General features: G+C 53.2%; 9 protein-coding genes and 1 non-coding gene across 10 annotated transcripts; 8 read left to right on the forward strand and 2 right to left on the reverse strand.

Moving 5' to 3' along the window:
* Window positions 1-347: 347 nt before the first annotated feature.
* Window positions 348-1,914, forward strand: M421DRAFT_102248 (MFS general substrate transporter; the record flags this gene model as incomplete). Its single annotated transcript, XM_033586750.1, has 2 exons — window positions 348-529; window positions 615-1,914. The coding sequence occupies 2 exons, from the start codon at window positions 348-350 to the stop codon at window positions 1,912-1,914; spliced, it is 1,482 nt and encodes a 493-aa protein (XP_033447078.1).
* Window positions 1,915-2,149: 235 nt separating this feature from the next.
* Window positions 2,150-4,619, reverse strand: M421DRAFT_207637 (HAD-like protein). The gene is made up of 5 exons (XM_033588189.1): window positions 4,311-4,619; window positions 4,112-4,257; window positions 3,542-4,059; window positions 3,410-3,478; window positions 2,150-3,355 (listed from the first exon to the last, which is right to left on the reverse strand). Exons 2-5 carry the CDS (start codon window positions 4,217-4,219, stop codon window positions 2,386-2,388), a joined length of 1,665 nt encoding a protein of 554 aa, XP_033447079.1. The 5' UTR covers window positions 4,220-4,257; window positions 4,311-4,619; the 3' UTR covers window positions 2,150-2,385.
* M421DRAFT_207625 (DUF947-domain-containing protein) lies at window positions 4,346-5,651 on the forward strand. The gene is made up of 3 exons (XM_033588188.1): window positions 4,346-4,570; window positions 4,621-5,326; window positions 5,382-5,651. Exons 1-3 carry the CDS (start codon window positions 4,385-4,387, stop codon window positions 5,519-5,521), a joined length of 1,032 nt encoding a protein of 343 aa, XP_033447080.1. The 5' UTR covers window positions 4,346-4,384; the 3' UTR covers window positions 5,522-5,651.
* Window positions 5,652-6,062: 411 nt separating this feature from the next.
* M421DRAFT_207547 (uncharacterized protein) lies at window positions 6,063-7,516 on the forward strand. Its single transcript, XM_033588183.1, has one exon. It carries the CDS (start codon window positions 6,297-6,299, stop codon window positions 7,212-7,214), a length of 918 nt encoding a protein of 305 aa, XP_033447081.1. The 5' UTR covers window positions 6,063-6,296; the 3' UTR covers window positions 7,215-7,516.
* A 3,494-nt stretch (window positions 7,517-11,010) lies between these two features.
* M421DRAFT_422432 (maltose permease MAL61) lies at window positions 11,011-13,194 on the forward strand. Its single transcript, XM_033593160.1, has 3 exons — window positions 11,011-11,419; window positions 11,475-12,689; window positions 12,738-13,194. The coding sequence occupies exons 1-3, from the start codon at window positions 11,201-11,203 to the stop codon at window positions 12,924-12,926; spliced, it is 1,623 nt and encodes a 540-aa protein (XP_033447082.1). The 5' UTR covers window positions 11,011-11,200; the 3' UTR covers window positions 12,927-13,194.
* Window positions 13,195-17,429: 4,235 nt separating this feature from the next.
* On the forward strand, window positions 17,430-19,204 carry M421DRAFT_207840 (uncharacterized protein). Its single transcript, XM_033588190.1, has 2 exons — window positions 17,430-17,791; window positions 17,937-19,204. Exons 1-2 carry the CDS (start codon window positions 17,556-17,558, stop codon window positions 19,045-19,047), a joined length of 1,347 nt encoding a protein of 448 aa, XP_033447083.1. The 5' UTR covers window positions 17,430-17,555; the 3' UTR covers window positions 19,048-19,204.
* Window positions 19,205-19,938, forward strand: M421DRAFT_207841 (uncharacterized protein). Its single transcript, XM_033588191.1, has one exon. The coding sequence runs from the start codon at window positions 19,362-19,364 to the stop codon at window positions 19,770-19,772; it is 411 nt and encodes a 136-aa protein (XP_033447084.1). The 5' UTR covers window positions 19,205-19,361; the 3' UTR covers window positions 19,773-19,938.
* Window positions 19,939-20,932: 994 nt separating this feature from the next.
* On the reverse strand, window positions 20,933-22,596 carry M421DRAFT_93731 (uncharacterized protein; the record flags this gene model as incomplete). Its single annotated transcript, XM_033598137.1, has 3 exons — window positions 20,933-21,292; window positions 21,347-22,489; window positions 22,540-22,596. The coding sequence occupies 3 exons, from the start codon at window positions 22,594-22,596 to the stop codon at window positions 20,933-20,935; spliced, it is 1,560 nt and encodes a 519-aa protein (XP_033447085.1).
* Window positions 22,597-23,710: 1,114 nt separating this feature from the next.
* M421DRAFT_422440 (uncharacterized protein) lies at window positions 23,711-24,782 on the forward strand. The gene is made up of 2 exons (XM_033593161.1): window positions 23,711-24,179; window positions 24,231-24,782. The coding sequence occupies exons 1-2, from the start codon at window positions 23,738-23,740 to the stop codon at window positions 24,509-24,511; spliced, it is 723 nt and encodes a 240-aa protein (XP_033447086.1). The 5' UTR covers window positions 23,711-23,737; the 3' UTR covers window positions 24,512-24,782.
* M421DRAFT_t90 lies at window positions 24,720-24,804 on the forward strand. Its single transcript has one exon. It is a non-coding gene; the product is annotated as a tRNA-Thr (tRNA).
* Window positions 24,805-24,814: the final 10 nt, after the last annotated feature.

Below are 24,814 nucleotides of genomic sequence, written 5' to 3' on the forward strand. Positions count from 1 at the left end.
GTTCTCTCCGTCAAAGAACGTCGAAGACCGCTCCAATTCCGTCTTGAATATTTGTCAGGTGCTGTTCGTTCTCTGATATCAAACATCATGATAAACCCTCGATGGTTGTACGTACGTGAGTCAAATCCACTCATCGCATCACGCTACTGGGCATAGCATCACGCTACTGGGCATAGAAATTCGCAATTGCGCTAGCACCCCAATTTGCTGCAGGGCGTGGACCCCACCTGTGATGATTAAGTATAGCTTGGTGAGGAAAAAAGTACTGCTGACATGTCTTGATTTCTAATATCCTCAACCTCTAATATTCTGCAAAGTGAACATATTTAGCAAGAGCTTGGGACTAGATGGCCACAGTAGACGAGCAGCAGCCGCTGCTCAGACCAATTGTCGAAGATGCTGAGGCGGACATAAAGCATGACGAGGTGATCTTGGACTTCGAGAAGGGCGATGTTGAGAACCCCCGGGAATGGGACTCGAAGTTCAAGTGGTTCATTGTTTTCCTTCTTGCGTTCATGGCGTTTACTGTGTAAGTTCTGTCCTTATTAATCTTCGTTCCAACGCTGCTGTCAAACCCCTTCCGTCTTGGATAGACAAAGACTGACTGGTCTCAGAACATTCACTTGCATCGGCGTCGTCCCGATTGCAGCAAGCATAGTCGATGAACTCGAAGGCGAGCATGGTGGCGCATCAACCACCGCTCTACTGGTCACGATCTGGGAACTCGGCGAAGCAGCGGGTCCTCTACTCATTGCACCGCTGTCAGAAGTCTTTGGTCGTTACCCCGTGATGAACGGCTGCAACATTATCTTCATCATCGCCACCCTCCTCGCCGCTGGCAGCAAAAGTACTCATCTCCTGATTGCCGCCCGCTGGCTCACCGGATTCGCCGTCGCCTCCAACGTGCTCAACCCCAGCATCATCGGTGATATCTTCGACTCTGACCAGCGCGGCTCCGCAATGAGCCTGATCTCACTCGCACCCTTGATTGGCGGTGCAGTTGGTCCCGCAATCGCAGGCGCCATCGCGCAAACTCTCGGCTGGCGACAAGTGCTTCTGATGGCCGCAGGCCTGGCCGTCATCGCAGAGATCCTCTTCCTGACTTGCTTCCGCGAGACGTACAAGATGGCTATCCTGCACAGTCGCATCGCGCGTATCAAGCGCGAAAGCGGCGAGTTCAAATCAGAGGTCGCGGTACCGAGGAACCGCAACGAAGACCTCCTCAAGATCTGGCACGCGCTCACGCGCCCCTTCGCAGTGCTCTTCGGGAGCAGCGTGCTCATGGCCCTCTCGCTCCAAGCCTCGGTTTCATTCTCATTCTTCTACGTAATGAGCATCAGCCTCCCGTCCATCCTGCAAGAAACCTACGGCTTCAACCCCGCAGAAACAGGCGCGGCCTTTATCATCTTCAGCATCGGCTCGCTCCTATCGGTACTGCTGTGCAACTCCTTCCTTGACCGCATATACATCCGCCTACGCAACCGCTCCGCGCAGCCCGATACAGGCAAACCCGAGTACAGGCTGCCGCTCGCGGTCCTTGGTGCGGTGCTGCTGCCCTTCAGCGTCACGGCGTATGGGTGGACTGCGCACCTAGCGCTCCCCGTGCCTTTGCTGCTCGCGTCCGTCGCGCTGCTGGATTTCGCGCTGCTGACGAACATCATACCGCTGCAGGCTTACGTCGTGGACGCGTGCGGACTGTACTCTGCGTCTGCGATGACGGGCGTGATTGTCACGCGCTGTTTGATGGGCACGTTTCTGCCTCTGGCGACGGAGCCGCTACATCAGGTTCTGGGGTATGGGTGGGGCTTCACTGTGCTTGGTGGCCTTGCGGCAGCGGTCGCGGTTGTGCCGGTCGCGGTATTCAGGTATGGGGGTGAGTGGAGGCAGCGGAGTGAGTACACGAGGGATGCGTGAAGCCGGGTGATGGGTTCGTGGCTTATGATGTCAGTGAGCGGACTCTGCATTTGCACGGCGTTCGAAATATTTGGGGGCACAGTGAAAACAATGTAGATGCATTGATGCCGACGAAGTATATTCTTTACAATGAAGCGAGCTACAGTCTGTCAATCATTTCTCTCGTTCTCTCGTTATACACATTGGCAATGCCGCTTTCATACTGATGTTAACTCATGCGAAGAGCTTCTCGCAAATGTAAGTAGAATTAGACTCGATCCCAATGCTTGGGAGATCGTAGATAAGTGAACATAACGGGCATTCTTTTTGATGGGTATCTTAGGTCCTTCGCACACGTCTGCTTGGAAGTACGACGTTACTCCTCTATCCACTGCGTCGCGACTATGAAGCAAGAAGAACATGTCGTGGTTACAAGTGACCAAGCCTGCAATCCAGAGTGCATAAACGCTCGGTCAGGAGACGGCGATTCGCTCAAAACAGCTTCACACCACCAACACTCCCCTGAGCCTCGACCTCCCGCTCGCTCACGCTATCCTCGGACTCTGAGGCTTGTTCAACGCCGCTCGCCTTAGCTTGGGTTGCCTTTGCAGCAGCCTCGCTCTTCTTCGTCTTCTTGGTTTTCCTGGTTTTCTTGTCTTTCTTTTTCGATGGACTCCGCACGGACACCTTGCTCTCCAATTGGCCACCCTGGTAGGCCGTCTCTTGGGTGAGAGCATCTTTCTCGGGCCACTCATATATCCACTTGCCAGTGCCGTGCCCGAAGGGTTCCTTCCTCATGAATTTCGAAACGTCCTGTTGAGTCCGAAGTGTCTCGAGATAGCCGGCAATCTCGCGCAGCTTATCCTCCCGCATCTGTTCCGGCGTAGCATTGAATTCGCTGCACAGGAGGAGATTGTGTGGCTGGGCGGCTGCCTTAAGGGTTGTGTCGTCGATCAAAACGGTATTGTGTTGCCCAAAGCGACCTCCGTTCTCATAGTCAGGGTGTTGCTTCTGAATCTCGTCTTTGCTCCAGATCATTTCAAGGTTTTTGTACACCTGCACGTTCTGGTTGTAGTGTTCAGGCTTGAGGTTGAATGCGTCACGGCCCCACTGAGCCACCAGAGCCTTCCTTAGGTCTTCTTCCAAAGACTGTTCAACCAATGAAGCCACGTTTTCAGGTCTCGCGCTTGACCACACCATGACGGCAAAGTTCGAGAAGAGGTAGCGGAGGAATGGGATGAGGAACGGACGTGCGATCATCGTCCTCTTGTTCCTGTTCGGACGGTAGAGGAGTGTGCCGTTGAGATCGAGGACGACGAGTGTGCGACCGGATGCCTCGACTTTGGTCGGTTCCTCGGCTGCTTGTGCCATGTATTTAAGGCAAGGTGCTGGCGCGGGTAACATGATCTTCAGATCTCTGTTTCTCCCGTTCGGCTTCGTTGTGGAGTAGACCGGTTGTTCTCTGTAGGACTTGTTAATGCGAGAACTGGGGCTAACTCGGTGTAGGCAGTCATACTCTCGGGCCTTGGCTGGGCCATCTTCGACCACTTGAATAAACTCGTCGTCAGACAGTGGAGTTGACGCCCTACGAGTGAAGTTAGACCTGCGATTTCTCGATCTGCCCTTCGAGAGCTTGTCAAAAGCGTACTGGAGACCACGGTTGAAGACACCGTGTAGGCCTGGCTGCGACTGCATGGCCGCAAAGGACGGCGCAAAGAAGGGATAGTTGCGCTGGAGTGTCTGTCCAAGTGCCTGCTGTGGAGGGTTGATGGGCGTGAAGCCTTGGGTGTAACCGTAGTACTGCGCCCACTGATAGTAGTACGCCTGCGCTTGCGCCTGCTGTTGCGCGGCAACGCTGTTGTACTGCTGCTGAGTGTGCGGATAGTACTGCTGCGGCTGCTGAGTATGTGGATAGTACTGATGAGGCTGCTGCTGCTGTCTTCCATAGTTTGCGTTCCATGGTGCCATAGGTGCAGGCTGCGAGTAGCCCTGTGGAGCAGTCTGCTCCTGGCTGCGGTTGCGGTCCTGGTCGTACGGCTGCCCTGGGTAGCCATAATTTGGCGTAAAAGGCTGCGCCCAGGGATTGAAGTTGTTGTTCATCGCGGCGACGGGCGGGCGGCTGTGGGTGTGTAGAAGAGATGCGCTGTCGTGACGACCGACAACGGCCTTGAGTGGGTTAGTGCTGGGTTCTGCGACTGCAGTGTCATGGGGAATATACCCTTCGATTTCGACAGACATGACGAACAAACGAAACCCGCTTGGTAGCTTGGGGTACTTTCAGTATGGTGTGTGGGAAAGGTGAAGGTGAAAGGGAGGACCGCAGCATGGATTCGAGCACAAAGACCTTCTGGCAGGCACGTGAAGGTTCGCTGTTGCCTCCCAGTCTTTGGGTTTGCGCCGGCTAAATGTGGGTAAATTGTGGGGCTGACCTTAACTTTTTGGATGCAAGCATCGTTTGGCTCGAATGTAACCGCAACAAAAAGAACACAAGATGCCGCCCCTCTCTAGCAAGCTTGAGCGCAAGCTGCGCGCTACCGAAGAGAGCTCAGACGACAGCGAAAATTACGAAGTTACCGACCGGTCTTCTTCTGAATCAGTACTGGAATTCGACGCTGGAGATGTCGTTGGGTCAGAGAGCGAAGAAGAGACCGCAGGGGGCCCCGAGGACGAAGAGATGGTGTGTAGAATGCTTTCCGTTTCCTGTACCTCTGTGCTAATCTATAGTAGTCAGATGCCTCTGATGACGACCAAGTACAGGCACAAATGAGTAAAGTTTCTTTTGGAGCTCTTGCCAAAGCACATGATGCACTATCAAAATCGACCGACCGAAAGCGCAAGCGAGGCGAGGAAACTTCAAAATCACAGGATGACAAGCTCGAAGCCTTGAGAGAGCGGTTACGGCAGATCAGGGCAGAGAAGATTGCAAATGGCGAGACAAATCCGAGTAAGAAGCCTAAGGCTGCTGAGAAGAGCAAGTCAAAGCGTCAGGAGCGCGAGGAGGCAGACGCTAAAGAGGACGACTCTGGTTCAGACGCTGCACCTCACGCACGATCCAGCAAGCACGCACCCGCTGTACAGTCGAGCAAACGCATGGTCTCACGAAAGCGACAAGTTGTCGATGTGAAGAAACCTGTCTTTCGCGACCCACGATTTGAGAACATTGGAGGGCCAAAACCAGACGAGAACACACTCAGCAAGCGGTACTCGTTCTTGAACGATTATAAGGTGTCGGAGATCGCGGAGCTCAAGAAGGCTATCAAGAAGTCGAGGAATGGCGATGAGAAAGAGCAGATGAGAAAGCAGTTGGAATCGATGGAGTCGCAAATGAAGACACAGCAGCGGAAGGATGAGCAGCAGGCTGTTGTACGGGACCACAAGAAGAAGGAGAAGGAGCTGATCAAAGAGGGCAAAACCCCATTTTATCTGAAGAAGTGTATGTTGCTTGCCGTCTTTGAGTCACTACGAACAGCCACTAACGCCTCGTGCAGCCGAACAAAAGAAGCTTGCCCTGATCGACCGCTTCCAGAACATGAAGGCGAAGCAGCGCGACAGGACTATTGAGCGCCGTCGCAAGAAGGTTACCTCGAAGGAGCGGAGAAACATGCCCGCGGAGCGACGAAGTGCATGAGATCACAGGTACCCGCCCATGCAGCAGGATCTGGACGGGACGAGCAGGGTTGTTAACGAATTTTAACGTTACCATTTCACACATATACCCGAACAAGCAGAATGCCTGCTGGCGAATCCAGACAATACCAGCCTTGCGCGCTCGAAGTGGCTCAACATTCTGCGCGTGTCATACAGCAAGAAAACACTGTGCGACTCCAAAGTGGGCAACTTCCTTCAAGCCCCACAGGTTTTGGAGCATTTTCACAAGCTCACACTACCTCATGTGTCAAAGACACGTTGCCGAAGTCCAGAACAGCCCTGAAATGACATGCCGTTCGCAAAAACCGATGCGCATTGGGTGAATTGATCTCCAAGATCCCTGGCAGCTCGCTCATTCTGACAGGGGTTTCTCCAAGAAACGTGCCGCTCCACACCACGGCGCGTCAACGTCGACGTCATAGCGATGCATGTCTGCTCCCAGCCTCCTTGCCTGCTTATAGGGGCGGCACGGCCACATCTCACGTTGTTCACTCTGTATTACTGTGTTTTTAATACCTTTCCCAGCGTTTGTCTAAGCTCTCACGAGTTGACCGTTGAGATCCCAACGTTCACGCGCCGTCGCTTAGTGCCATTCTAATTTAGTCGCAACGGTCGAAGATCACCATCATGTCCCACGAAAAGCCGCTCAATGAGTAAGTTCATTCTATCAATTACGATGGCTGGGAATCGTCAAGTACAAGTCGCGTTCAGATGATAGTGTCTAACAATGTATCCTCAGGCTCCTCTCCCGCTCTATGGTGGACATCTACATTGGCGAGGAGAACACACACTGGATTCTTCATGAGAAGCTCCTATGCCACCACTCGCCCTTCTTCCGTAAGATCTTCTATGCCAAGGGCAATACTACACAGTCCTTCGGACTCCCCGAGGATGATGACAATGCCTTCAAGAGCTTCGTCGGCTGGCTCTACTCCAGCTCACTCCCTGTTCCTCGCGAGGAGTCCGACCTCGGTGTACTCTTCGAGCTGTACCTGATGGCGGAGAAGTTCCAGATCCCCAACCTGATCGCCGACGTGCTCCAAGTCGTCCGTGAATGGTACAAGTTCAGCGACTCGTACCCAGGCCTGCGCCGCGTGCAGTACATCTATGCCAACACCGAGAACGGCAGCCCCATGCGCCACATGCTCGTGCACTCGATTGCACGCATGATGGTCCTCGAGAAGGGTCTGCCTGCCCACTGGGACAAGGCGCTGCGCAAGAATGGCCAACTCGCTGTCGACGTCATCTGCGCGATCCAAGACTGGAGACTGGACGATGAGGTCGTCCCCGATGCGCGCGACGATCCTGCAGAGGGCGAGGACCTCATCGATATCGAGGAGGAGATCAAGCAGAACGACGCCGAGCTCGAGCAGAATGCCGACATCGAGGACAACGCATCCGAATCTGTCGACGTTCTTGAGGGCGAGGAGCAGGAGGTCGAGGTTGAGGGTGAGGACGAGGAGCAAAAAGAGGAGAACGACGACGCTGAGGAGACAGACGATACCGTTGTCGGCAGCCCGACGCAGAGCAAGCACGACATCTCCAAGGACGACAAGAAGGCCTCCAACGGCACATCGAAGGTTGACGATCTGAAGAAAGACTTCAGCAAGTTCAGCCTCAACGTCGTGCCCAATGGACTTACAAACGGTGACTTCGGTTCCCTGAAGGCTTAGACAGCTTGTCCAATCGACGATGTCTAGCTTGTTGATAGTCGTCGACGTCCCGTTTCGAGCTTGAGCGCCACTCGCTGGGAGCTTCAGTTGGTGAAATTTACATGAAGGAAACGAAACACGTTGACAAGAACGTTGCATACGGGCGTTCAGGTTGGCTTTCCATTTGGGTCACGAACGCTTCATATCCTTACCGCATTTCACTTCTCTTTTTTCTAATGCCTCGAGGGGCTTGTTACATTGTACTGTATCTGTCGCATAATCTGACTCCAAGTAACCAAAATTCATCTTCATTCCTCTCTTGGTGTTCGTGACGCGCATTCAAAGGTTGCATGCCAGCAGGGTGTCCGGGAGGTGGTGGCTTGCTGTAGATTGGCCAGAGGGTGAGACGATTTTGCGGTCCCGTTGTAGATGAAGGCTCACGGCATCGTGACACTAAGGTAAGGGCCAATACAACGGAAGCGTAACAGAGTCATCACAGAGGCTGTCCTAAGGCAGACGTTCACTCCTTGACATTGTATCGCAGAGCTCTGACCAGGTACAGGTATTGCTGCAAATGAAACGAGAGATGCGACTTCCTTCATCATGAGATATCTTGCTGCAGGCTGTAGTGTGTAAAAAGCGAAGGCAACTATCGATGTTCTGTATCGGGTTGTGTTCTTGAAAGGCTTGCCAGCAAGAGAAGGAAATGGGCGTCGCAGGACAAAGGAGCGTGCTACCTGTCGGTGTTCGGACAAATGTGTTGAGAGGGGAGCGGTAACTGTCCCTGTACTGCAAGCACAAGATGCGCGAGTCTTTCAACGGCGTTATAGGGTCTTCGCTGGGTTGTGTAGCTTTTGCCGGGTCTTAGCTCCTTTCTTCTTCTTCTATCCCGCGCTGTCACTGGTTCGTCGCGGCATATTGTTTCGATCTTTTCTCAGCCTGATTTCACTCAGTATGTGCTCCATTAGAGCCTTGCTGTCACCTGAAGGTGGATTTGCGAAGGACCATAGATAAGGCTGAACAATCTGGGGGTGCGCAATGCGCGTGGTCTGAGTGACATGCTAGCCAAATCCACACAGATCGAACATGGACGCCGCATATCAAGCGCGTACCTGTGCGCTTATTGGTCCCAATAGACTGGTTGCTGGTATCAGCGTCTATCAAGGGGACTGCCGATAGACGTGTGCGCGCTGCTGCCGTCTCCAAATGTCGGCGTCTTCGCCGAGCCCTCCAATAAGTACCGAGCTCATGGTTGTCGTGCTTCAGCCTCAGCTATCAGCTACTTCTTCTAGACCTTATTCCAAGAGACTGCTACTTGATACAGGTCAATGCCCCGGAATAAGCTATGTGTACGAAGTGTCTGGCCTTACTAGTGGAAACTGACAACACGACTTCTAGCGGAGAAGATGAGTAGACGGCACTGTGAGCCCTAACTGCTTCAAGCTTGTCATGCGTTTTGATTGTGGATTGTGGCTGCCGCGTGGAGAAGCAGAAGGTCTAGCCATCTTGTGGGGCATGTTCAGTGTCGCGGCCGTGTTTAGCTCAGGAGTCAGGTAGGTAGCTGAGTGTCCTGATGCGAGTGTGACCGGTATCATCACGCTTGCGCTCGAAATGGCCCCTGAATGGATTGATCTGGAAGGCATTCCAATTGTATTTGCGCACTACCTGAGCGGACAATGCCTCCAGAGTCTACGTTCACTTCTCTATCGTACAGTGTACTCTCTATCGTACAGTGTACTCTCTATCGTACAGTGTAGCCGGCTTTCTCTGCAACGTATAGAGCTTGCCGTCGACCGAGCGTACATAATTATACTGTTTAATGGACGCTCCCTCCAAAGCCCGAGATTTGAGTTGCGAGTTCGCTCAATCTGACCGGTCGCTGAGACGTGATCATGCTCTTTTTCCTCTCTCGCCTCACTACAAGACCGCAGCTACAGCGCGTACACATGCTGCGCAATGGACCTTGAAAAGTGCCTTTGTGGCTGCTTTTATCGCTCGTTCGAGATCGTGATAGCACCACCGTGTCGAAGTGTACATGCCTCATTCCTGCTCGACAAGTGTCCAGGCCGCGACAAGCATACAGGATGGATATCTCGGACTGGTGGACTGGGTGGAGTGTTTTGTGGAGTAGATCCTAGTCGTGGCTGCCATCTTTGCATATGCTCTGGAAGTGAATGCATGTGGTGTATGTAGCGTGAGTCTGAACATTCACGAAGGCGCGACTAGCCTTCTCTCCGATTTTCATGCTGCAGGTCACTCATTCTTGTAGCCATGTTCCTGAAGATGGCGATAATCTTGCCTTGTCGTTTGCCTGTGGTGATCTAACAGCTGACGGTGGCCCTACACTTGTAAGATCTCTTGGTATCCAGCTATCGCTTTTGGCGGTAACAGCTTACTCGACCTGCGCGGTTCGCCTTGACCAATGTAGGTACGAGGTTGCCACGAGGTAGTATCGAGCGTACATACTTAGTGATGCACATCGTATGCGCGCTTGTAATGCTAGTCTATGGCTCCCCGCTCACTAGGTACGCAGACCCCAGGTCTATGGTGACCGAGTCTCACCCCGCAACACGGGACCCACGGTCTACATGACCCACTGGAAGGGATATGGTGGTGTACAGTAGTGAGCGAACGATATATGGGCCACAATTACAGCCTCAGCTAAGGTGTGTGCACCACGTGGAAGAGAGACTGCAGCGGGTGAGAGGAAGTGCGACCCAAACCGCACGATCGGTGCTTCACCGAGGTCCCGAACTCACGGAACAATCATCACTTGGTGGCTGGCGGAAGGGATTCCTCTTATGACCTGCTCATGTGCACAAGAACTCCTAAGACGCGGGTGGCTGACGAATGGCTGGCCTACATCCCGCCGGCGCATCTTAGCCTATGAATTTAGATTAGTGTACTTCATGCATACCGTGTCGTAGAACTTTGCAAAGAATGCTGAAGTGTTGATAAATCTATCATTAGCTTTGGCTTCCTGCTTTGATTGGACTGCTGCAGTAAGCGCGCACGCAGAAGTGAGCGAGGAGCCGCAAGTGGAAGGGGACAGGAGACTGTGGAACGACATGCGCCAGAGTATCCACTCAAGTCCTTCGGCCCCAGTTCCTTCTCACACGCCTGATTCGCCAGAATTGAAACAGATTATGGATGATGAGCCGTGTTCGTATCTCGTGCCAACGCAATTACATCCCTCTTTAATGAGCAAGACTACCGATAGTTAGGATGCCGGCACCGGCGAACTCCGCATTGAAAAGACCTCACGTAGGTATTGATCACAACGACGTATTCACGAGCTCGGTATCGCGCGGTATGTCTTCATATCATGGAACCCGAGAAACAGATGGCAATCCCTTTGAGTTCCCAACGTTCTAGCGTCAGCAACGGTATCAACTAGACAGTACTAGAGGAGGCTGCTTACGGTCGTGGGCCTGAAAGCTAAACTCATAGGAGTACTCCTCCCGGTCACATTTCCGCCTCTCGGGGCATCACGCCGCGAATTTGAGACCGTTGGCGTGATTCCGCGGTGGAGAAGCTGGAGAATCTGGGGACAAGCTTCATGGCGCCCATGGGTGCTCGGCTAAATCCAGTTCTGGCGTGCGGGGACGACTTTGTTACTGGACAAAGCTTTGCACCTAGCGGTTTGATAGGTTGCTACTCAGCGGCGGGTTGCCTTGATCGCAGAAAACGCCGAGGGCCTTAACAACAGAAAGCCTCATACAATGCGCTACCGACGATTCCGGCAGGCTGTCCGCAGCTAATGAAAGCCTCGCCTAGAGCAGCAGATGAGAACGAAGTTGTCATGGTCGTATCACGCGGCCTGCGATCGGCGGAAGACCGACTGGCCAAGTACTGTGATTGATGGAATGTTACGAGAAAGACAGATCCTAGGTGCAGCGATGTTCTGCCCCTGTTTTGTTTAAAGGTGGAGGCTTCTCTCGTCGCTCGATTTTCCAGCTCTTTCCCCAACTTCCCCACACATTTGCCATTGGCCCACATTGGCAATCATGAGTGAGCACCTCGACATCAAGGCACACGATGTGCAGAACGAGAAGGGTTTCACCCAAGTTGACGACTCTAACACCCTCGATGTCCACGCCAAGATTGAGGCCTACAAGGCCGCTGCTATGGCCGCAGAGGTTGAGGAACAGAAGTCAGGTGTGCTACAGGCCGTGAGGGAGTACCCTATGGCTGCTACATGGGCATTCGTCATGTCTTGCACCATCGTCAGTCACATTCTCGATCCCATTCCTGCAGAATTTCAACTAATGTCGTTTCAAGATCATGGAAGCCTACTGTGTCTTCATCATGGGTAGTTTCATTGCCCTGCCCGCGTTCAGAAACCACTTCGGTGTTCTGAGCCCTACAGCCGCCAACCCCGACAACCACATAATCGAAGCCAGCTGGCAGTCCGCTCTCCAGATGGGTGGACCCGTCGGTGCAATTTGTGGATGCTTCTTGGCTGGTCCCCTCACTAGCAAAATTGGATACCGATGGGCAACCATCGGCGCATTGATGGTGCTGAATGGATTCATCTTCGTCATGTACTTCGGCAACTCGCTCCCGATCTTCTTCGTCTCTCAGCTTCTCTGTGGTATCCCCTGGGGTGTCTTCATCGCGAACGCTCCGGCATATTGCAGTGAGATCTGCCCAATTCAGCTGCGAGCTCCCGCTACCCAGATGCTGCAAATGTTCTGGGCCATCGGTGCCATGATTGTTGGCGGCGCTACCTATGCGTACAACACAAACCCGGGAGAGGAAGCTTACAGAATTCCTATCGCGCTCCAGTGGATGTTCCCCACTCCCCTCGCTATCTTGCTCTTCCTAGCCCCCGAGTCGCCTTGGTGGTTGGTTCGCAAGGGCCGTCTCGAGGAAGCCGAGAAAGCTGTTACTCGTCTGGGAAAGAAGGGAGTTATCAATGCTAGCGAAGCTGTCGCTATGATGCGCCGTACTGTCGACCTCGAGAAGACCATCAAGGAGCCGAGTCTTCTCGAACTTTGGAAGGGCACCGATCGTTACCGTACCCTCATCGTTTGCGGTGTCTACGCAGCGCAGAATTTGACCGGTAACCTCATCGCTAATCAAGCTGTCTATTTCTTCGAACAGGCTGGTATGGCCACTAACACCGCTTTCGCCATGGGTCTCATCACGTCAGCTCTGCAGTGGATCTTCGTCATGCTTTCCTGGGTTCTCACCTCCTACCTTGGCCGACGTACCATCTACGTTTGGGGTTCGCTCATCAACGTCGCATTCCTTGTCGCCCTTGGTATTGCTGGCTCAGTCGCTATATCAAACGCATCCAACCTGGCACAGGCCTCTTTGGGTCTGATCATCTCCGTTCTGTTTACTTTGGGACCTGCTCCCGCTTCATGGGTCATCATTGGAGAGACCTCCGCGATTCGTCTCAGGCCCCTGACTACCGGTGTTGGACGCGCTGCCTACTACATTGTCAACATTCCGTGCATTTTCCTCTCGAGTTACATGCTCAACCCTGACGTAAGATTTCCCCGTCACTCATCATTGCGGTTACTAACAAAAAAATAGCAAGCCAACCTTCGTGGCAAGTGCGGTTACGTCTGGGCTGGTACTGGTTTCCTCTGCTTCGCATTAGCGTACTTCTTCTTGCCTGAGATGAAGGGTCGCTCCTACCGCGAGATCGACATTCTGTTCAAGCGCAAGGTTCCTGCCCGCCAGTGGACCAAGACAGAGGTCGACATTGCGACTGACGAGTAATCGAGCACATCCAAGAAGGCTCTGCATTGGATTACACAATCTTCTCTGCAGCTTAGAGACGAGAAGAGACAGCAGCATATGTTCTTCGTTTAGCTTTTTAGTGATGGAAAGAGACGGCAGACATGCCAGTCAACGCGAGATATTCATGATATCCTAGTAATTGCATTCTTGCGAATTCGCTGAAGTATCTACCTGTGACATACACGCCACTTCTCGAATTCATCCGCAGAAACAGATGCATGGCGGGCAATCTTATAAGACATGTCAGGGGCGACGCTAAATGAAGTTTTGGCTTATTTGTAGATGACCCTGTGTGAATTCTTGAAGTTCCGTGTACACACCAATACTTTTTTGAATGACACTAATGTTGCGGAAGGCTGATACTTCGAACTAGTGTAGCCTACTCAGTGTTGCGTTCCCATAAGTGTCGAAATGTCAGTGTCTTCTCAGTGTCTTCTCAGTGTCGTCGCTCCTTCGCCCATGCGCCTGCAACGGCTATGTCATGCGTCATTAACGGACAGCATCTTTTAGAGTCTTATCATGCAACTACCAACACAGCTTCCTCTAGAATTTGCAAGTCTCATCATTCTCATTCTCCTGAGATCATTTTACCTGGAAATGCCGAGTATCCTTTTGAGCGAGCATAGCCTACCCACCAGAAGCTACAAGTCATGCCCGTTGTTCCTGGTCTAATAGACTACATTCTAGTCTACTGCTTCATGGCTTTCGATGGAAGAACATACAGCTCTGCAGGTCAACCATATGTCCTGCCGCACGCCTGCCGCTTAACGGTTCACATCTTAGGAACATCCTTCGTACATCTGCTAGATAGGAAGATTCATGTGAGTACGCGCTGAACATGCTGCAAAATCAGGGGCATCCGAACAACGCTCTGTGGCTATAGCTTTGTGGCCGCTGATACTCCTTCCGCTTCCGCCCTCCAGGCCCCTTTCTATTTTCCCCCTTTTACTGCTTACCCTTCTTACTGCCTGAGAACTCACTCTGTAAAACATTTCACAATCGCTCCAGCTAATGCGCTGTGCTTGAACCGGCCGATCAAAGCTTGCGCTCTGTCTTTTCAAGACGCCTTGCGGCGCGCCACCAACGAATCCCAGATGCGTCCTTCGGAAGCGATGATATTGTTTTTGAATCTCTAGAAATCCAACAATTCCGTGAAGTGATTGAAGAGCCTCGTCAGACTGTCGCTGTCTTACACTCTCGCACTAAACTTTGTGACTTACTATGATGAGGACAAGCGCTTCGCTGACGTGGATAAGAAGTGGAGACCTTGGCTATCATATCATGGTGTTTGACTCCATTTCCAGTTCGAGAATACACTCGCAGGCGCTTGCATCAATTTTGTGCGCCGATTGCTTAGAAATTATTCTCCGGGTGAGCAGGTTCTAGCACCATGTTTGCTTCCACAGAGCATGCGGGACCGCGAGACTGCGTTGTCCAACGCTGTGAGATTGTTGGTGTGGAATGCATCTCCGAGACTTTCGAGGCCATCATGAAATCTTCAGTGCTATCGAGTATGGGTTTGCTAGCGAGACCCTTGGGAGACAACATCACATCTGCCCTCCTTGACTAGCGTAAGGACCCGCAGCGCTCTCGAAGATCTGCGGCAAACACGTCAGATGATGCGAAGTTGATACTATTGATCCTGCTGTGTACACTCCAGTATCAAGACGCGAGACACTTCGCACTCATCATGCCGTTTATGACACAAATGCTGCAAGCGAGCTGTACAATCTGCTCGCCCTCTCAGATGCATCTTTAGTTAGTCTCTCACAACTGTATCTGAGCATGCAGTTCGGGTTAGTGCCCCACTGCTGTGTTCACGACCGCCTCGGACAGTCTTACTCTGGCATGTCGCTCGGCAGGTTTCCATCTTGCTCCCCTTTATCACCAGCTTCGTCGCCATCGCTACTTCAGTGCGGGACCACCCGCTCACACCACCATGCGCGCGCCCGATCTTGAGCGACACGCTTTCTCGAGCCCCCTCACCTTGCCTCCCTGCCTACGACCTTGCAACTCGTGCGGTCTCAGGATCATCTGTTTCGGTCGATGTGCAGCTCGTCAAGCTCACAGTGCGACATGCGGGGTAAACAAAAGTTATTGGTACGACGTGTAGCACATACCGAAGCAGTGGTTGTAACGGGCATTTGCGGCTCAAAGTGGGCAGGATGGCGAGGTTTAGGGCCATGCGGCGACGTATCGTTATTGATCCGGAAGGTTACGCAATGTGGTGGTACAGGACGGCTGTGCGACGAGATGTTTGAATATCTTTTAGAGCTGGCTGAGATGGGAGGTGCTGATGTGTGAGATTAGTGAATGCTTACAGTACTGACCTCTTGTTCGTGAAGTAACATTGAATGCCTGTAGAGGCTGTCAAGGTCAGTTGATGGCCCCTAGGATGGTTGAGGCCGCCGGTGGTACGATGCAGCCATGCAGATGATCGGCCTCCACGTTGGTGGTGCAGCATTTACCTAGTGCATGGTGTATGAGGCTCAATATTGTGTAAGTGCATGTCTCAGTGAGCTTTCATCACGGTGCTTGTGTGGCCGCCTTACGTCCAAGCACAAACGTCCTCTCCTAGTTGTAATTTGCCCGCACTCGAAACAATTCTTCGGTACCTAAGGCAGCTTCCTCATTAGAGCAGCTTCCTCATTCGCGTAAGCTCTTGCAGGGCCTCTCCCAGCTGCACGGTTGACTTGCATTCATGCCACCGTTGAGACCCACACCGCGACATCGAAGCGACTGCCGCTTCTGGGAGAGATTGATTGCTCTCCGAGTCTCCGTACCGTACCTGATCCTCGCTGCAGAAGGATGTACTGTAGAGCGAAAGGATCTTCGAATGTTGTGTAAAGTGCAAGCCCCTGACATGATGAAAATATTCGTTCTATGATCCCGCCAATGCGTCCAATTGATGTATGGTAGTACCCTAGCAATTTTCCACAAAACATGCGAGATGTGTCCGGCTGCAGGCGGCCTGTGTGCGTGAGCGGAAATGAGCAGCTTGCTCTAGGCAGCGGGAAATGAGCGGAGCGGAGAACAGCAGTGGCACTTAGGACACGCGGTTGCCCACGAATCATGGTTTACGGACCTCGTATTCATTATGCAGGAGTGTCAATCTCAACTGATGAGCGATGATCTCGAGATCGTGGAGGAGAAGGCCATCATGCGGCCGTGCTTGTGCTCTGACAGAATTGACAGATGGCGGTTTCGCCACAAATAAGGACCATGGCTTCAGACGAGATTAGAGACCTGGGTCGTAACCGAGTGAGGAGCATTACCCATAACTGTTTCATTATTGGTATTGTTATGACTGAGCTGCGTGCAAGGCAGGCGTGGGCTGGGCAACGGCACGTATCAAGCTTCCTCCCGTTATGCATTCCTATTCTGAAAGAAGTTGCGGACCGAGAAATGCCCCAGTAATGGTTGAAAGGCACCAAATTGCGAGCATGTAAGGGTGATAGTGCTGGAGATCATATACGCTTCTAGATCTATTACTTCCCACAGCCAGGTTGATGCCGTTCACCACGTGGAAGCAACGACAGCTCTGGTGAACGAGCGCTGAGCTGTCATATCATTGGCGAGGGAGGCCCTGGGGGGCCAATGGCCTTGCTGGGCTGGCCTTGCTGAGGCTGGAGTACTCTGGAGTCGGTGTGTCGCTGCTGCGCCGCAGACGGAGGTTTGAGAGTGGAACAGATCAAATCCTTCGCATCAGGTGGCAGGCAGCGATTCTGCGTCTCCGCTACGTTCAAACGATAGGCATGAAGAGCAGACGGACAGCTGGTAATTGGCTGCCGTTAAGACCGCTTCGAGCGTGATCAAACCGTGTGTGAAACATTGAAACCCGCCTAGTGGCGGCGCGCGGACCGCCTTCTGATTGGCCAGTAGGCGGCATTGCCAATGGATGTGCAACGCGCTGCATGCACACAAGCAACCACTCAGAGTACCGTTACACGCGCAGCTGGAGGGCGAGCAGCACCGGCGTGAGGTTTGCGCCGTCTGACGCAGCTCGCCGCGTGCTGAGTGGTGCTGACTTTCGCGTTGTTCAGCAGCGTGGCCGGGTGTCTGACTGTCTGACGGGCCGGGGTGGAGGGATAGGCGCACAGCAGCCGTGAGCAGATGGGCCGTGAATTCGAAACAATGGTTCGTGTGGCGCCCGTCTGCTGTAACGGGAGCGACACTCTGTTCGCCCAGCCAGGCTGCCCAGCGGAACCAGCACCGTCAAGCATGCAGCACCAGTGACCACGGCTGCCAACCAGCGTGCTCCCAGCGAAACCCTGACCTGCTGCCCTGCTGCCCCCATGCTTAGGTCTCCTCCATCCGTCCTGCCTCTTTAGCAGCGCGCCGTCCGTGCCTGCCATTTTTACCTTTGCATCCCCTCACCGCGGCCGCCTCCTGTTCGCGCAGACTTTCCTGAGCACACTGCGCATCAACGCCCTGCGACTCTCCACCGGCCGTAGTCTGCGCTCCACGTTGCCCTGGCCTGCCATCTCCCCCGCCGCGGCCCTTCCTTGACGTGTAGTGTAGCGGACTTGCTCCAAGCACCCTGCGACACTCCTACAATCTATCTGCCCCTCCCAGTCATCATCGTCCGCGCCACTATTCGACGCAGCCATGGCCACCGTTGTCGCCAATTCCCCGATCCCTGCGCAGTATGCGGCACCAGCACCTGCCGACGGGGTCGGTTCTGGCAGAACATATGCTGCCATTGCGCCCTCCACCATCTCTCCTCACAACGTGACGCCCACCTCCAAGCACTCTAAACTGCCTGACTACAATGCTTCACCTACCTCCACCAGTAGTGATGCAGCCATGCAGCAGAGAGCAGAGGGAAAGCGCTCACCTCTTTCGTACGTCGTTCAGTCTTTTGTCTCGTTCTCCTTCGACGCACCGCCGTCATACTTCATCCTCCTCTCCCACTTCCACCTCACTGTCGCCGCCACGGCTTGACACTCATGCGCACCACACAAAGTCTAACCGTCCTTCCTCGAGCAGGTCACGCGACCCTCCAGCACCCAGGATAGTCGTCAAGAAGGAGCCCGCCTCGCCAGACATGCCCACCACCACACGTCATCGCCCTCGACGCCTGGACCTGTCCAACCACAACATCGTTCACTCGTCTGGCGCCCTCACTGCCCGCCCATCTGGCCCAGGCAGTGCCAATGTCATGGACATGGGTCTCGCCTGCCTGTCCCCAGGCTTCCACACCCAGGATCCCACTTTGCGCTCACAGCTTCAGCGCAGTCTTGATGTAAGAGAGAGGCAGAGACAGATCATTGAGGCTCGCCAGAAGAATGGCGGTAAGGGCGGACCAGTGGACGAGGAACCTCCACGCAGCACCGAGGTTGGTGCATTCGGCAGGTCTATCAAGACCCCTCAGACATCTAAGAGGAAGGGCCCCCCCCCTGGCCTCTCCATCGCCCCTCCTGCCCATCAGGCTTTTGCCAACGACAGGATCATCCAGTCAGCGCCCATCAACCAGACCTTCACTGGCCTTCGCAGCAACGTTCCCCTGTCAAGACAGGTCACCAATGGCCCCTCAGGTCTTTCGCAGTCGTCGCACATCCACCATGTGCCCGCACACCAGACCAACAACCGCCTGCCTCCAATTTCAGATGTCTTTCCAGAGCCTCTTCATACTGCAAGGAATCACTACAGCCCTGGTCACTCGTCACACTCGAATCACCAGCCACCCATGCCATCCCCAGGATTTGCTCCTCCCCACTCGGTACCACCCCCACTGACCTCAAGGCCTCGTGAGTACAAGTCAGCCGAGGAAGCGGTCCAGTCGTTGTCCGGTGGCCGCGAGGACCTCCTTCCTCGTCTTGTGCACTACGGCGGTCACCAGCCCCCTACACCGCCATCACCTATGCCAAAGAACGGCCAGTCGGCATACGCCACGCACCCTGACGTCCTCCGAAGTGGTAGCTCAAGGAGACGCGGCCGTGACGAGTATGAGCGAGACAACGGTACCCCGCCGCTGGGTCGTCAAGCACCTCGCATCGGACCATTTGGAGAGGGTCGTGACTCGCCAGAAACACAACAAAAGAAGAAGGAGGAGTTCATTGGTCTGTGCGCAAGGGCTTGGGATCTGTTCCATTCGTAATACCTGGCCTTGGCCTACTTCGATACCTCATTTAGGTCTGACTCGTTTTTGGCGGCGCTTTCTGGAGTAAAGACTACCTCGACCACATCCTCACCTCTTTCGTCCCGTTCGGCGAGCCTTCAGCACTGCTCACTACTACCCCTTCTTCTCAACCTTCGCCAAAATCCAGCATGTGCGCATCTTATTTTCTCCAAATGTTCGAAAAGCGCCGGCACCCTAATGGACCCTGCAAGGACATACCTTGTTGCCTATCCCCTACATAAGAGACTTCCATTTGTCCATCAATTTCTAAACGCAAAATCTTCGATGAGAAGATGCTAGGGATTTGTGCACGTCATTTACGCTCCAACGTTCTTTCGATTTTGCTTTTGGGTATCATGAAACATACCATGTCTCATGATCATTCATCATTACTTCTTCACCCTGGGCTGGTATACCACCGCCCATATACCCTAGGGGGCGTTTTGGAATCTTTACTTCACTTTGCTTACTGTTTGCTCGATGGGAGCCTGAGTCGCATGGGTGGTTGCATGTGTGGTACTTCGCGAGGGCAAGGTGCGTGGTCAGGCACCAACTGTTTGGGAGCATGGTGGCTGGGCAGTGCAGGGACTGCAGCCACCAGGGACGCAGGGCAGGCAGATCCGTCGCACAAATCGACGTGCCGGGGTACCACCTCACACAAGACAAGAATCAAGACGTCCAATTCCCTGACAATACCTACCTGATCGCCAGATCACCACTGTCGTGCAATGCATTAAACTCCTCTATTGATGACGTCCGAGACTGGCAAGATTCACGATCCGCATTCAGGATTGCTACAAGCATCCCGAAACGTTAAACGCAGGGACCATCTGTTAGTCGAAACAGCCGCTCTTTTGCTCGCGTGCCGTCAATCTCCAACTTAGTGAGCTGCGCCCAGCCTGAAATCTCGCTGATTGCCTGATTTGGACCTTAACGCGCCGTCACATGCGTGGCTTCCAAGAAATAATTGTAGTTCATGCTAGAACATGCGTTTGATCGGTGAACAAAGGGCCTCAACAACTGCCGCGCAGTCCCATGACAGAGCACTCATTAAGAACGAGCTCGGTGTCCAGCTTGGGTCCGAATACGGGTCACAACCGCGAGTCCGCCGAATTCGGATCGTGTGTCGGCAACTATGAAAATGATGCGCAAAGGCACCGCTTTTTTGTGAGAAGCGTGTTGCAAAGGACTCGTGTTGCGGGTGAAGTCGCGGTGGCCGAAGTACGCTATCCCCTCTTAGCATGCGCCGAACGCGACTCAAAGCCGCGCAATTGGGCCGCGGATCGTTCATGGCGTGGAAGTGTCGCGTGCGAAACCGAGGACGTGGACAACACGAGACCTAAGTCTCCGTCGCCGAACCGTCCTCCCACCATCCTTTCACCCGTTATTTTGGGTGCTTTAGCAGTGGCTGGGTGTGCGGACATGAATCAACAACAGAGTTTTGGAGATGGGCGGACGGCGGGAATGATCTGAGCAAGGCTCAAGAGGCAAGGCAGATCGTGAAACGGCGAGCCGCATGTGTGGATTTGAGCGATCGGATACTTTCCGAGCCCACCAGCGTGCGATCGGGACGTTAAAGGCGACGACTTAGTCGTATGAATGAGTCGTGGGTGAGCACGAGTTGATTGTGCTGTAGTGAGTTATTGAAACGCTATTTTGAGGTGATGTTGCGTGTGGTGCTTACGTCGGTTCGTGTTGAACTAGATTAAGCTAGGTATGTATCCTGGAGAAGCCTATGATCGCCATGAGAGATCAGACTAACAAAGCCAAGAGTACCGTTCGGTGCGAATGGCAGTTCCTTGGTAATCTCGAGATTTATAGGTTTACAGAGCTTCATGTCTAGTTGTTTGACTTCGTCTCAAATTTAGACGGCCTCCCACCCTGCACCGCATGTCAGCCCCCGGACGTCCTGTGGAGCAGGCACTGCAAGTGTCTTGACGGTAACCTGCTGTCCGTATCTCGTGACTGATACATTGCCACGCTCGAAAGCATACCGAGGCCAGGTGTGTCCGTCTTCATCCGCTTCAGCCTCCATACTTTCATACAATCTGGAGCTGAAGTGAAGACGCTGAAGATGTGAGCCATGCTCAGCCAGTTCCTGGAAGAGCTGACTGGCGACTTCGGTGTATATCAATCGACGCTCGTTTGCGGAGTATTCACCATCCAGAAGAGCAGGGTCTGTAATGGAAAGCGAAACCAGGTTGGCGTATTGGGCAATGACTTCCTGGAAAATGTCAATATGGGTGCGGTCCCTGAGCAAGGACCTTAAACTACTCACCAGCTTCTTCATGTACCCTGTGTGTTCAGCCAAGCGGAAAGGCTCGTTCAGTCCCACATCGTCGAAGAAAGAGTTCAGATCACCAATGTCTATACTGAGATGTTCTAGCTTGGGGCAGAGAAGTCTCAATTGCACCAGGTCCACGGCCGAATAGTACGGAAATTCCACATCCATGCAAAGGAGATGCAGGTGTATCAAAGATCTGCCGCTCATTTTAAGACATTCCAAGTCCATCAGACCACCCTCCATAAGCCCAATATTGAGATGTGTAAGACTGTTGACAGACCCAATGAGCTCTGCAGAGGCTTCTTGGACGTCTTCAGACATGGACACTTGGCAATGGGAGAAGTTCCTGAGGACAGGTTCGTCTGATTGCTTGAACTTCTGAGCAAGTGACAGCAGAAATGGCCCAGCATTGAAACACTCTCTGAGACTGAGATACTCCAAAGACGGTAGATCGAGATGCTGGACGATCCTGTAAGGCGTACCCATGAAACAGATATCGCGAACAGCAAGACGACGAAGCTTCACCAAGTGTGGCTGGGCCGACGCAGCCCATCCACCGAACCGATTGAATGCTGGATCATTATGGTGCCTTCCCTTGATGCTCACCTCATGTAGCTTGGGTGCATAGGCGAACCAGGCGCACACGCCGCGGTACGTCTGCTGGCTAGCTCCACTCACATCAACTGTAATCTTCTCCAAATGCGACAGGTTGTTTCGAGCATAAGCACCTCCAGGAAGGCCATCAGAGCTGTCCTCGTCTGTTGGAATCGACAATTCGCGCAACTGCGATTGTGTCCTCAGTAGAACGCAGATGACGTCCGGGTGGACGGGAAGTGTTTCGCTATGTAAAGACGATAGGTTGTCCCGGGGAAGTGCGCTGAGCAGTTTGAGCAGAATGGAGGTGGTCTGTTGGGTCTGAAGGGGGTTAGATGTCGTCAGACTGCTGGAAATTCCGAGTTTCTTGACATTATCCAGAATGCCGTTCGGACTCGAATTAAGCAGGGCGTTGAAACGAGGCCGGTCAGCATGGTAGAGATGGAGGTCTACATGCAGCTGATGCCAGAGCAAGGTAGCCGCCACAGCACTCCATTGCTTATTCACCAAGCGCGCATGCTGCAGCGCCACATTTGGAACCAGCTGCATTGCTCGCGTCAGGTGCATTCTCGGGTGAGCATAGAGGTACTCACATAGCTGAGGATGGTGCGCTGCACCTCAGGTGGGAGACTAGCAGTGAAGTCGCGCATGGGGTCAGTCTGAAATGCGGTCGTGTCTTCGCTGTGGACGGGTGCACGTAGGTGGTAGGTGACGGGGAGGCACTCAGGTAGGCAGGAACGCTGGCTTGGCACCTTCCACCTTCACCTTCCCTGGGCTCCACCAAGGTGCCGACTCAGCACTGACAGTACGAACTGTATAGAATCAGAGGACTGACCGCAAAAGAATCTGACGTTCTCTAAGGTCAGGTGCAATCGTTTCTGTTTGGTTTGAATGAATATATCGAGTTGTTTTAGCAATGTCTCGCTCGAGTGCGCGGAGCACTCGCTATCGTAAGCGTTTTCGAACCGGCTGATATAGGCTACGAAAGCGTTGTATATCGCAATACTGATTGAATCGAACAGAGGCTATTCCATGTTCATATAGCTCACAGAATTTGCAAGCAGTCAACACTATAATGAAGTATCCCAATGTAGTATCGTGGTACCAAAGTTTGATTGGTTCTGGACTAACAGTCATACCAGGCGGCTTCGACAACTAGAATATAGAGCTTTGACAAGACGGCCTAGTAAAGTCTGTGACTAGCGCTGTGGTAGTCGTTCTCTGATCATCCTCCAGCATGCTCGAAACTCGCCTGCTGTGTCGAACTATCCTCTCCCGTAGTGCTATATCGTCTGTTCCCGATTCTCTAGAGATACGGGACCTCATGAAGCGATCTTATAACGAGCCGAAATCATCAGCCAATAGTTCCCTAGGTTGGAGTCCTGGACAATTGGATCGGAAGAGAAAGGATTATTGTTCAACGATCGAGGGTAGAATGACGAGAAACATGAAGAGGAAACAGTGAAATAATGAGCTTCAATCCAAGGCACCCTAGAGCTGCGCGTGCTGTATGCCCTCAATCTCCTGTTCAGTCCTGGTGGCTGCGGCCGCAGTTCCCGGTATCGCAGTGCCGCCTCTCTGAACGAATCAGCTTTGAAAATGCCCTTCCCGTGGTGTAGAAAAGCATTTCATTAGTAAAAGTGATGGGTGTCTGGAGTGAAATGATCGATCAGGGATGAGTTGACGTAGTTCGGCCATACGTTCATCCGTGCGCGAACCATAGCTCTCCCGCCGCCATACAATCGATCGTGAGCTTCGCAAGCAGTCAGAACATCGTCACATACACCCAACATGCGCACTTCAATCCCTATCCTCGCCTCGCTGGCGTCTGTTACCTCTGCGGCCCGCTTTCTGCTGCAGATTCCCATCACAAACGTCGTGAACCCCTCCGCGCTGTCTTCTACGACTCACGCAACCCTCCAATCCAGCGGGCCCCCAGTCGATGCATACCTGACGCGGTCGAACACTTTCAACTTCAACAACATCAGTGCTGGAAGTTACCTTGCGACTGTTCACTGCAGAGACTTTGCTTTCGAGCCTCTGCGCATCGATGTCAGCATCGAGGAGCCTGTTGAGGGAAGCGGGGACAAGAAGGAAGTGATCCGGGCATGGCAAACATTTCTGGGCAACGAATGGGACAACAAGGGAGAAAACAGAGGAGAGGGCGGTAATGGTCTCGTCATCGAGGCCAGACCGCTCGGCCAGAAACAATTCTACCAGGAGCGCGCTGGATGTAAGCTTCCCTTTCACAAAACCAACCACGAGCCAATCACTGACATAACAGTCTCACCCCTATCTTTCCTCAAGAACCCCATGATTCTCATGGCCGTCTTCTCTGGCCTGCTCATGTTCGGCATGCCCAAGCTTATGGAGAACATGGACCCCGAGATGAAGGCCGAGATGGAGGAGATGCAGAAGAACGGCGTGATGGGCTCAGGCTCCACGCAGACAGCGCAGCAGATCCAGAACTTTGATCTCGCGTCGTGGATGGCTGGCAAGACAACAGACTCGAACAGCCGCGGTCAGAGCCCGGCGCCCGAGAAGCAGCCTTCGAAGAAGCGGTGAGGTGGACAGGTGTGGACACGAGTGCACATGAACGAAAGAGACGGCCGGGTTGTAAACGAGCTTAGCGAATTGTCAATAGAGATGTCGCCGGCCCTATGGGATCATAGAAAAACGGCTCAACACAAGTGCACATGCACTGCTATCCGCCTCTCTATATAAAGGCTGCAACTCAATTACTCTTTCACGAGAAATCCTGCAACAAGGATTCGCCCTCATGGCTTAGTGGTAAAGCGTATCACTAGTATTCACCGAATGCAATGATAAGATCGCTAGTTCGATTCTGGCTGAGGGCAACCTTTTTGC

The sequence above is a fragment of the Didymella exigua genome, assembly GCF_010094145.1.
Source record: "Didymella exigua CBS 183.55 unplaced genomic scaffold M421scaffold_20, whole genome shotgun sequence".
Classification (NCBI taxonomy): Eukaryota; Fungi; Ascomycota; class Dothideomycetes; order Pleosporales; family Didymellaceae; genus Didymella; species Didymella exigua.

Excerpts from the sequence above, each read along its gene's own strand:
- M421DRAFT_422432 (XM_033593160.1), top strand. The coding sequence starts at position 11,201 with ATGAGTGAGCACCTCGACATCAAGGCACACGATGTGCAGAACGAGAAG. Across the intron at positions 11,420-11,474 it reads TCGTCATGTCTTGCACCATC|ATCATGGAAGCCTACTGTGT; the intron begins GTCAGTCACATT and ends TGTCGTTTCAAG. Across the intron at positions 12,690-12,737 it reads GTTACATGCTCAACCCTGAC|CAAGCCAACCTTCGTGGCAA; the intron begins GTAAGATTTCCC and ends ACAAAAAAATAG.
- M421DRAFT_207547 (XM_033588183.1), top strand. The coding sequence starts at position 6,297 with ATGGTGGACATCTACATTGGCGAGGAGAACACACACTGGATTCTTCAT.
- M421DRAFT_207841 (XM_033588191.1), top strand. The coding sequence starts at position 19,362 with ATGCTAGGGATTTGTGCACGTCATTTACGCTCCAACGTTCTTTCGATT.
- M421DRAFT_422440 (XM_033593161.1), top strand. The coding sequence starts at position 23,738 with ATGCGCACTTCAATCCCTATCCTCGCCTCGCTGGCGTCTGTTACCTCT. Across the intron at positions 24,180-24,230 it reads CTACCAGGAGCGCGCTGGAT|TCTCACCCCTATCTTTCCTC; the intron begins GTAAGCTTCCCT and ends CTGACATAACAG.
- M421DRAFT_207637 (XM_033588189.1), bottom strand. The coding sequence starts at position 4,219 with ATGCTGCGGTCCTCCCTTTCACCTTCACCTTTCCCACACACCATACTG. Across the intron at positions 4,060-4,111 it reads ATGTCTGTCGAAATCGAAGG|GCCGTTGTCGGTCGTCACGA; the intron begins GTATATTCCCCA and ends AACCCACTCAAG. Across the intron at positions 3,356-3,409 it reads GGCCCAGCCAAGGCCCGAGA|AGAACAACCGGTCTACTCCA; the intron begins GTATGACTGCCT and ends CAAGTCCTACAG.
- M421DRAFT_207840 (XM_033588190.1), top strand. The coding sequence starts at position 17,556 with ATGGCCACCGTTGTCGCCAATTCCCCGATCCCTGCGCAGTATGCGGCA. Across the intron at positions 17,792-17,936 it reads GGAAAGCGCTCACCTCTTTC|GTCACGCGACCCTCCAGCAC; the intron begins GTACGTCGTTCA and ends TTCCTCGAGCAG.
- M421DRAFT_207625 (XM_033588188.1), top strand. The coding sequence starts at position 4,385 with ATGCCGCCCCTCTCTAGCAAGCTTGAGCGCAAGCTGCGCGCTACCGAA. Across the intron at positions 4,571-4,620 it reads GCCCCGAGGACGAAGAGATG|TCAGATGCCTCTGATGACGA; the intron begins GTGTGTAGAATG and ends AATCTATAGTAG. Across the intron at positions 5,327-5,381 it reads CCCATTTTATCTGAAGAAGT|CCGAACAAAAGAAGCTTGCC; the intron begins GTATGTTGCTTG and ends CGCCTCGTGCAG.